The 9,280-nt window shown below is 62.1% G+C and overlaps 1 protein-coding gene across 14 annotated transcripts in view; it reads left to right on the top strand.

The window, feature by feature from the left end:
• The first annotated feature begins 287 nt into the window (after window positions 1–287).
• Window positions 288–9,280, top strand: part of PHLDB1 (pleckstrin homology like domain family B member 1) — a 45,092-nt gene continuing 36,099 nt past the window's right edge. For 12 of the 14 annotated variants that reach the window (XM_046016907.1, XM_046016921.1, XM_046016920.1 and 9 more), the window contains exons 1-3: window positions 5,882–5,962; window positions 6,616–6,739; window positions 7,697–7,867. In XM_046016907.1, the coding sequence (XP_045872863.1) occupies window positions 5,903–5,962; window positions 6,616–6,739; window positions 7,697–7,867 (355 nt within the window). In that variant the 5' untranslated portion in view covers window positions 5,882–5,902. Of the gene's footprint in view, window positions 368–2,493; window positions 2,614–5,881; window positions 5,963–6,615; window positions 6,740–7,696; window positions 7,868–9,280 lie in introns of those variants that run through there. The other 2 variants (XM_046016911.1, XM_046016908.1) reach the window with 2 other exon arrangements.

The following is a 9,280-nucleotide window of genomic DNA, read 5'->3' as shown; positions in this document are numbered from 1 at the left end:
CTAGGGGAGTCGGAAGGGGAGGGCAGGAGGGAGGAGGGGTGTGCGTGTGTTGATGGTAGTGGAGAGCCCAGCTGCAGAGAGGAACAAAGCGGGCGCTGTGCAGGCAGGGGGGTGGGGGGGCCTTGGGGGAGGTGCTGCTATGGGAAAGGGTGGGTGGGGGGACCTTGGGCTCCAGTTCCACAAGGGCGTCTTTGGCTGGCCTGGCAGGACGGGACGGGGGACGGGGGGTGGGGACTGGGGGGCGGGACCTTCTCGCTCTCCTCCCACTCAGCGGGCTCCCAGGGAAAAGCAACAGTGTCCTCCAGAGTCTGAGGCCGCGGCGGCCGCGCAAGGCGAGGGAACCGGTGTCCCCCTCTCCCCGCGCGAGGTAAGGACGCTCTCTCCCACTAGGCCCGTGGGTCTCGCTGGCTGCGCTGCTGGGACTGGATAAGGGGAAGTCCCAGGGCCTGGCGGGAGCCCTCAGATCAGCTCTGGGCTGGGGGGCCCAGAAGAAACCGTGTGGGAGGAGGGGGCGCCCCAGGTGAGCGTAGTGGGGTGGGGGGCGTCCAAAAGGGGTTTTGTGGGGAGCCGGCTTTTCTGCCAGCTGCTTGCTTTTGCCCTCCGGAGCCCCTGTCCGCGCAGCCGCCAGAGGGGGCCCTCGCGCTCCTCCCCGGAGGGACGCTGGTCCTTGCCCCCATCCAGACTCTCCTGCGGGCACCCAGATGGCCGGCCGGGCGGACACTCGCGGAGTCTCGTCCGCCTGCGCCGCACTCCTCCCACTCTCCGGCTGACGGCAGGCAGAGAGCCCTGCGCCGGGCGAGGGGGCTCTCCTGGGCCAACTCCGCTCCTGCCCCGGCCAGGCCGCGTCTATAGACGAGGAATGTGTGTGGAGTCCAGCCCGGAGGCGGTGGGAATCCGGGAGACACTCCTGTGTGTGTTTAGGAGACGGGAGGCACGTCCCGGGTCTCCCCAGCTCTCCTCCGAGGCCCCGCATCTTTAGGGGTCCGGGAGGCCGGATGGGGCACGCTTAGGGGAGGGAGCCCCAGGCTCTTGCCACACCCGTAGGGTCCGGATTCGCATCCCTAAAGGAGTTCCCCAAGGCGGGGGCTGAGCCAGCCATCCGGGTTCCCCCGGGATGGGGAAGTGCGCGCGGGCGGGTGGCCGGGGACTGGGGGCCGGGGGTGGCGCGGCCCAGGAGGGGCCGCCCGGCGCGGGGTTGCCGAGGCGCCCGACGCTTCCGCGGGAGCTGGGGTGAGCCGGGGCCTGGCCGGGCGGGTGACCGCGCGGCCCGGCTGGGGACCCAGGGAGCCGGGGCGGGGCTGCATTCTGGGCCCGTTAGCTCAACCGTCCCGGAGGCTCCCGGGCTGACTCATCCGACCGCCCGCAGACAAATACAAGCTCCCCACCACGTCAGGCATCCCACGCGGCGGACACGCACCGCGCCCCACCCCGTGTCACCACGCGCGCGCCCGCCGGGTCTCGGCCGCCGTCGCGCGTGGGGCAGCCTCCCGCACGCCGGGACCTCCGCCCGCAGTCCGCACGCGCTGCGCTCCCGGCACCCCAAGCCGGCGCTCACACGCGGGGCCCGCCGCGCTCACGCAGTTCCCGTCCGCACACCCGCCGCTCACACTCGCACCTCCCGTGCACCCTCGGGCCCCCCTTCCCGCAGCTGCCCCGCGGGGAGCGGGCGGTGTCGCAGCGGCCGCCCCTTTCCCCGGCCGCGTAAACAAGCGGCTCCTTCTCCCCGCCCGGCCAAAGAAAGGCCGCTTGTCCGGCGTGCGCGGCGGGCGGGGCGGCCCAACACTGCGGCCTTGTCCCACCTGGCGGCCCTGGGCAGCACAGGCTCCGGGCCAGCGAGGAGCCGCGCCCCGGCGGCAGTCCCACCCCGCCCGCAACCTCGGAGAGGGGCGCTCGCCAGCACCCCCTTCTCTCCCCCAGGAGAACCGGAGCCCCTCTCTCCCGCCTCCTCCTGGCTCTGCCCCCTGGGGCCTCTGCCGCCCCCCTGCGGTCCCGCCCCAACTTCAGGCCCCGGCTGCCCTCAGCCCCCCTGCTCCTCCCTTCCCCTGGTTCCCCGTCCCTCCGTTTCCCCCTCCACTGCCCTCTGTACCTTCTAGGGCTGCCCCTGGCCGTCGTCCCCTTTACTCGACGACCTCCGTGTTCTCCGTCTCTCCATCCCCTTCTTTGTCCCCCAGGCCCTCCGCCTCGCTGTCCCTCCGTCTCCACCCAGCTCTGAGTCCCGCGGAGAGGTTCCCCACCTTCTTCCCCTCCTGACAATCTCCCCAGCTCTCATTTTCTCTCCATCCCTCAGTCTCCGTCTTCCATCCTGCCCCTCCAATCCTGCGTCTCCCCTTACCCTCCTGGTCCCGCCGCTGAGCCCTCCTATCCCCCCTTCTCAAGTTCTCCCCACTCGGCCTTTCCACGCCCTTCCCCGGCCCCCGCCCTCCGGGCTCCCAGCCTCAGTTTCCTTCCCGTCCCGACTCCCTCCCCTGCCGGCCGCCCTTCCTTGAGGGCGGATGTGTGTCGGGAAAGCGAAGGCGGCGGCGGGCGGAGAGGGTCCCAGCTCGGCCCCTCAGGCCTCCGGCCACGGCCATGCGACGCCTGGGGCGAGGGTCCGGCTGGCCCCACCGGCCACAGGTGAGGGCTGGAGCGGCCCCGCGGGACTCCGGGGAGCGCAGGAGCGGGGCACCGCTGGGGGACTCGCCTGGGACCTCTGGCCAGGGGCCCGATTTGGAGCCTGGACTTCCTCCAGCGCCTGTTGGTTACAGGCCTTTTTGGCCCTTCCTCGGGCCTACCTTCCCCCTAGTTCGGGTGCCAAGACCCCAAGCGGTGACTCTGGACACCCACGAGGCGGAGAGGTCTGGGGACGGGCTGATCCCGCGTGGCCTCGCTGCCCACGCGTCCCCGCTGGGCGAGGAGGCCGGAGGGCCCGGGCCTTAGCGGGGTCACTCGCGGGAGCCCCGGCCTCGCCTGCCACGGGGTCCCCCCCCTGTTGCACGGCGGCTCCCGGCTCCCAGCCTCCGCCGCCCTGTCCCCAGGAGGTGCGGGAGGGCTCCGGAGAGCCGGGGCTGACCGCGGCGCCTCCCTCGCGTCCCTCCTTCGCGGGAGCCGGCCTTGAGCCGCAGGGGCCTTTTTTTGGCAGCGGGGCCGGGCGGGGCGCTCCGAGTGGGTAATTACTGCCGGGGGTGGTGGGTAGCCCTGTCCACGGAAGCGGGTTGGCCGCTGAGGGCGCCCGGACGCAGCGCCGCTTCGCGATCCGGGCCCGGGGTGGGGTCCGAGGAGAGCGCGCCCCCAGGTGGCCGCGGGACAGTCCCTTTGTCAAAGCGCCGCCGGGGTGCGACTGGGACGCGTCGGTCTGCTGTAGCTTTCCACTTCACCTGGGTTAAGTTTCTGAGCTGGGGCCACGGCCGCGAACCTGCTGATTTCTACATCTTTCCCGATCTTCTCCGTCTCTCCCCACACCCCCCTCCTGGTCTCCCCCTCTCCTTCACATTATTATTCCCTCCTCTCCTCGCATCAGTCTTGTTCCCCATCAACCTTATTCCTTTACGATCTTTATCTCCGCTTGAAATTCTTTGGTGCAAATAAATGAATAGGGTGATGGTGACGAATTTGATAGAAAAGGGGAAGGGACTTGTTCTAGATCTTGAAACCCATACTCATAACTGGCATGTTTATGGTGCTTTGCTTCACACAGTGTCATTTAATATAAGAGCTGAATCTCCAATCTTAAAATAAAGAAAAGAAAAGAAACCGTTTTATTGGGGCACCTGGGTGGCTCGGTTGGTTAGGTGTCTGCCTTCTGCTTGGGTTGTGATCCTCCCGTTCCAGGATCAAGCCCTGCCTTGGGCTCCCTGCTTGGTGGGGAGTCTGCTTCTCCCTCTCCCTCTCCCTCTCCCCACACCCCACTTGTGCTTTCACTTGCTCTCTCTCAAGTAAATAAAATCTTTAAAAAAAAAATAGGGCGCCTGGGTGGCCCCGTGGGTTAAGCCTCTGCCTTTGGCTCAGGTCATGATCTCAGGGTCCTGGGATTGAGTCCCGCAGCAGCATCATCGGGCTCTCTGCTCAGCGGGGAGCCTGCTTCCCCCTCTCTCAGCCTGCCTCTCTGCCTACTTGTGATCTCTCTGTCAAATAAACAAATAAAATCTATACAAAAAATAAAAAAAAAGTTTTATTGAGGTATAACGTATATATCATAAAATTCACTTAATTAAAGTGCACATTCAATGATTTTTTAGAGTATATTTACAGTTTCGTTTGAGAACAATTCCCTCACCCCAAAAAGAAATCTTGTGCCCATTTATAGTCACTCTCCATCCTACCCTTAGCCACAGGCAAGCACGAATCCAGACAATCTTTTGTGAAAAAGTCACTATTCCACTTTTATAAGAATGACTTGACACCCAGAGAATTTAAGTAACTTGTCCAAGATCCCACAGCTAATAAATCATAAAGTCAGGGTGAGAATTCAAGGCTCTTGCATCCCAGCCTAAATCTCTTTCCACCAAATGGTGATGCTGTTTCCTTCCCCAATATTTTTTTTTGTTTTCTTTTCTTACTCCCTCTTTTATGTAAACTCCCCATTCCCAGCCCACTCTCTCACCTCCCTTTCGTTGGAGAATGCTGAGGGCTTTCCCTGAGTGTAAGGAAACAGGACAGCAGGCAGGCTCTAACCCTGGAAATTCTTCCCCACAGCCAGATCTCCTGGGGAGGTGCCAGGCCAGCTTGGAACTTGGTGTAGGTTAACTGCCTTTGCCTTCCCTCTTCCCAGGCGAAGCTGGGGTGGGCCCCAGGCCGAATTCCGGTTTTTCTTCCGCCAGCTTGGGTGGACACAGTGACGGACATGATGCCGTCCAGGTCCGGAAGGGTGGAAGCTGGGAGGGTAAAATTAGTAACTCTCTAAGGCTGAGGCTCTTGGGCCCCATGGCTGGGGTCAGGCACTCCTTGGAATGCTGGCTCCTGCCCCCACTTCCTAAGTCACTCGGCCATGGTCGAGGGTTGGAAGAGAAAGTGGAGGGAAACCCTGCCTTCCTGGGTCTCCCTCCCACCTGGAGCCACTCTCTCTCCGTCATCCCCAGCCCCATGTCAGCAGCAAATGGGAAGCTTGTCACCTTAACAAGATGATCAAGGGACAGGCACACAGGCCCACATTCGTACCCAAAACCGTGTGCGAGGGAGAAAGGGATGCATGGAAAGAGCTTCAGTTCTGGCTCTCGAATCTACTCTACCCTTGGTTCTAAAGACCTAAGCTTCCTACCACACCAGATCAGATGAAGAACCCTAGAAAACTGTACTCCTGTTATTAGTCACCACTGAGGGGTTTTTCGCTGATTGTCTGGGAGTGAGGCTGCTTTCTGGGGAAGAGAAGGTGTAGGAGTTGAGACATACAGAAGGCGGGAATGGCTGAGTTCTTCCCGTGGTATCTCCTTTCAGCAGACACCCTGTGGAGACCCCTGGGGAAAAGAGACAAAGGGAGAGGCCGGAGAGGGTCTGAGGAAGGGAGTGCCTCAGCCCCGTCACCCACCTGGGAGGGGTGTCTCTGGCTACCAGTGTCCCCGGGGGAGTTCTTGGACCCCGGCTTCCCTGACTGAGGTAGATTTCCCCCACCTTACCTCTGGCTCCAGACGTCTCTGCCATGGAAGCCTAGCTCCTGGGTGTCTGAGGCAAGAAAGCATAGACATACAGGCGGGGCCTCTAGGGGTCTTTGGCTAATGGTGGCAAGGGTGAGGACTGGTGTGCTGGGTGTCTGCCCCTGAGCTGCTTCCACTTTTTCCTCTGCGTGAGTCTGCTGGGAATGAAGGTGACTGGTACCGCCCCTGCCCCTGGGGGCATGGCCCCAGACCCTATTGCTTTCTCTCTCCACCCTGGCCTCCCCACCAACACCTGCCTTCTGCTGTGTCCCCAGGAGCCGTGGAGCTCCAGGACCATGGAAGCTCTTAACAGGAACCAGGGAGGCCCCGGATGCAAGACCCAAGCAATGGTCAAGGTGAGCAGGTCAAGGCCAAGTGGCAAGAGGGCTGTTGGAGAGGGTGGGTTTGGCTCCTCTCGGGCCGGTGGCCCCAGCCCAGGGATGAGAGCAGCCACTCCTCTCCGCCCTTCCCCAGGTCCCAAGCCTATTAACAGCTGAGTCTTTATCTGAATCAGGTTAATTGGTTCACCCAGAATATACCCTTTGGAAGTCAGGAGCCGGTTTACAGACTGACCCCGGGCTGTGTCCCTCTCCTGGATCCCAGGCTCGGTCCTCCACTGTGATTCAGTTTCGCGGAGGCGAGCAGTGGCCAAGGGGATGGCCACCGACAAGTCTACAGGGACAAGTCTGCATTGGCCCCTTCTCCTCTCCAGCACCCACCTGCTCCTCTCACTTTCTCCTTTTTTCTGTCTTAATAGACAAAGGGGGCAGTTAAGCCAAGGCTTGAGAGAAATCCAGTGGGACGAGTTAGTGGCCTAGATTCAGATCTCATTTCAATTTAGTGTCATAATGCTCCATGCAAGATTTTGGGCTGAGCCTTTCGACACCCTCAGAGCCCTTTGGAGAGGGCAGGTGCCTGCGGGAGTGCCGGTGTGACGGGGACTCGGGGTGCTCGGGGTTCTGGCCTGAGGGCTCTCATGATGCTCATCCCTCACCCCCACCACCTGCAGAAGGGGCCCTTGGACTTGATTGAGACAGGCAAGGGGCTGAAAGTGCAGACGGACAAACCACATCTGGTGAGCCTGGGCAGTGGGCGGCTCAGCACAGCCATCACCCTTCTGCCTCTGGAGGAAGGTAAGTCTGGGGGGGGGGCGGCCCCTCCACCCCGCCACCCCTCTGTCCTTAAAGACATTCCTCATTCCTGCCCTGGATCCCAGGCACGCGCGGGAGCCCTTCTGCCCGTTGTCAGCCGTGTTCGCCTCCCCCAGATGTGAGGCCGCGCCACCAGCTCGCCCCCCTCGTCCTGGCCTCCCCGGACTGCCTGGCCCCCTTTGGTAGAGCATCTGGCTCCATGACTGGGATTAAAGATCAGTTTAGAAACAAGGAGGAGAGCACTGAAACAGGAGAGCCCATTGCTCTTAGCAACCAGTGTGGCCAAGAAGGAAGGGGCCCCATTCCAGGCCGATGCCTGGCGTGGGAGCAGCTACCTGTGAGGCGTGGAGGGCTGGGAGGTGGGGGGAGCGACCTCCTGAGATAAGGCCCTGGCACGGCCCCCTTCCGCTGGCTTCTGCCTGGCCTCCTCGGCCTCCTCGGCCTCCTCTGTTCTCCCCGGCTGCACTTGTTGCCTGGGTGATTCTACATTCCCCACATTCTCCAAATACCAGTCCCAGGGGCTCTGCCAGGGGGAGAGCTGTGTAAGCCTTAGCACGGAGGGGAGCCAGGGAGAGCAAGGGGTGCAGGTGCAGAAGGGGGGGAGAAGAGATGGGCAGAAGAGCAGGATGAAGGAGGAAGAGGACTTGGGGACGAGGAGGTGGAGGGATTAAAGGAAGGTCTGCAGGAAAGAAGTTCCCCTTCTCTGTCGGTAGAGCCTGGCCGCTCTGTGTCCTCTGGGTTCCCCCATCTGTGAGCCAGTTTTCTCTGCCTGGCGAGAGCTTCTCCCACTGACCTTCTCCACCAAAGGGGGACACCAAAGGGGCCCCAAAAGGGTGGCCGGTGGTGGGCAGCAATCCTTTGTGAAGGAGGAGGTGGGCTTCTGTCTCCTTGGCCGCCCTCCTGGCCCAGCCTGGGACTCAGTTTGCCCTCTGTCTTCAGGGAAGACGGTGATTGGCTCCGCGGCCAGGGACATCTCCCTGCAGGGTCCCGGACTGGCCCCAGAGCACTGCTACATTGAGAACGTGCGGGGCACCCTCACCCTCTACCCTTGTGGCAACGTCTGCAGTGTCGATGGGCTCCCTGTCCGGCAGCCCACCCGGCTCACTCAGGGTAAGGTGTGCTGCCCCCAGCGGGAGGCGGAGGAGGCTACGGTCTCCGTTGAAAAGCCTGGGCTGGGGCGTTGGTGGGGGGGGGGGGCGCGCCTGCTGTGGCGGTTGCCATGGTAACACAGAGCTAGTGAGAGGCTCAGGGGCCTCTCCATGTGCCTCAAGAACACCCCCAACTCCTCTAGGATCCCGATTTGTCTTCAGCCTGCTTTTCTTCTCGGGTCACCTCTTGGCAGGGAGGGGAGACGTCCTGGTGACCTCATTCAAAGGGCAGGCCGAGTGGTGCAGCGGTTAGGTCATTAGTGAGAGGGTTAAGGGAGGGCAGTTGGAGCGACAGGACGACCACGGGGTTGTTTCCTGATGCCAAGAGGGGGGGTCACTCTGAAAAGAGGCGGGGAAGTGGGGAAGGAGGCTGTTCCCTCCGGACAGGGATGGAGCAAAGGTGAGACTGAGGACATGGGCGCTCCGTTAAAACACCGTCCACAGTAGCTCTGAGGTCATGAATACGGTTAGCACCCTGTCCCCAAAAGCCACAGGCCACTCTATTGTGTCAGGTGGCTCTGAAAACCGGGCCCCTTATTCTTGTGACTGGGCAGTTCAGGGGTCAGCCCAGGTGGTGCTTTGACAGACCAGGTGTGTCTGCCCTGGGCATCCATTTATGCACTGAATCGTCACATTAGGGGAGTGAGGAAAGCAGGCCTGGGGTGGGGGGCAGAGGTGGGGTTGATGTGAGGTTGGCAGCTGTGGGCCAAGCCTGACTCTGAGTGGCTGAAAGCTCCTCGGCAGTGGAAATCCCCCTCATTCCTTTGTTTCCCTCTGTCCTTCTGTTCATAGCCCTTAAACTCTCTTTAGATGCCGCTCCCTTCACAGCTGATCCAGGAGACCCAATCTGGCCCTACTCCTTTCTTCCTGCTCTTGGGAGTGTGAGGGGGCCACGTGGCTTCAGGGACCCAGGTCCACCAGCAGCAGCGGCAGGCCCTTGCCTCTTCTAGGGCCTCAAGTTCTCCACCTCCAACTGAGGGGAGGGACCCCCACAAATTGGGGCTTTGGCTGTGATGCCAGTCTGGTTCCTGACAGTCCCTTTCAACCTCCCAGAGACCATCTTCCCCAAGGTTGGCTGTGTGGAAGTGAGCTGGTCTGGCAGCAGGGAGAGGGAGGGGCAGAGTTCAAAGGAGGCTGGAGAGAGAGCCCAGAGCTCACTCCCCCAGCCCCAGATCCCTCCCTCGAATTCAGGGGTCCGAACACGTGTGTTGTGAGCGGGGTGCAGGAACGGATGCTCTGAAGGGCCCTCTTGGGCAGTCTGCCCAGAGCATCCTCTAGCTCCCTGAGAAGAGGGAGCGCCTGGGTCAAGATGGAATTCTTAGGCATTTCCTGTGGCCCCGGTGACCCCTAACTCTTCCCCAGCCAAGGGCCCACC

This window comes from Meles meles, chromosome 8 (assembly GCF_922984935.1).
Source record: "Meles meles chromosome 8, mMelMel3.1 paternal haplotype, whole genome shotgun sequence".
NCBI lineage: Eukaryota > Metazoa > Chordata > Mammalia > Carnivora > Mustelidae > Meles > Meles meles.
Note: the sequence above shows the minus strand (reverse complement) of the source record. Positions and strands in the feature narration are given on the sequence as shown.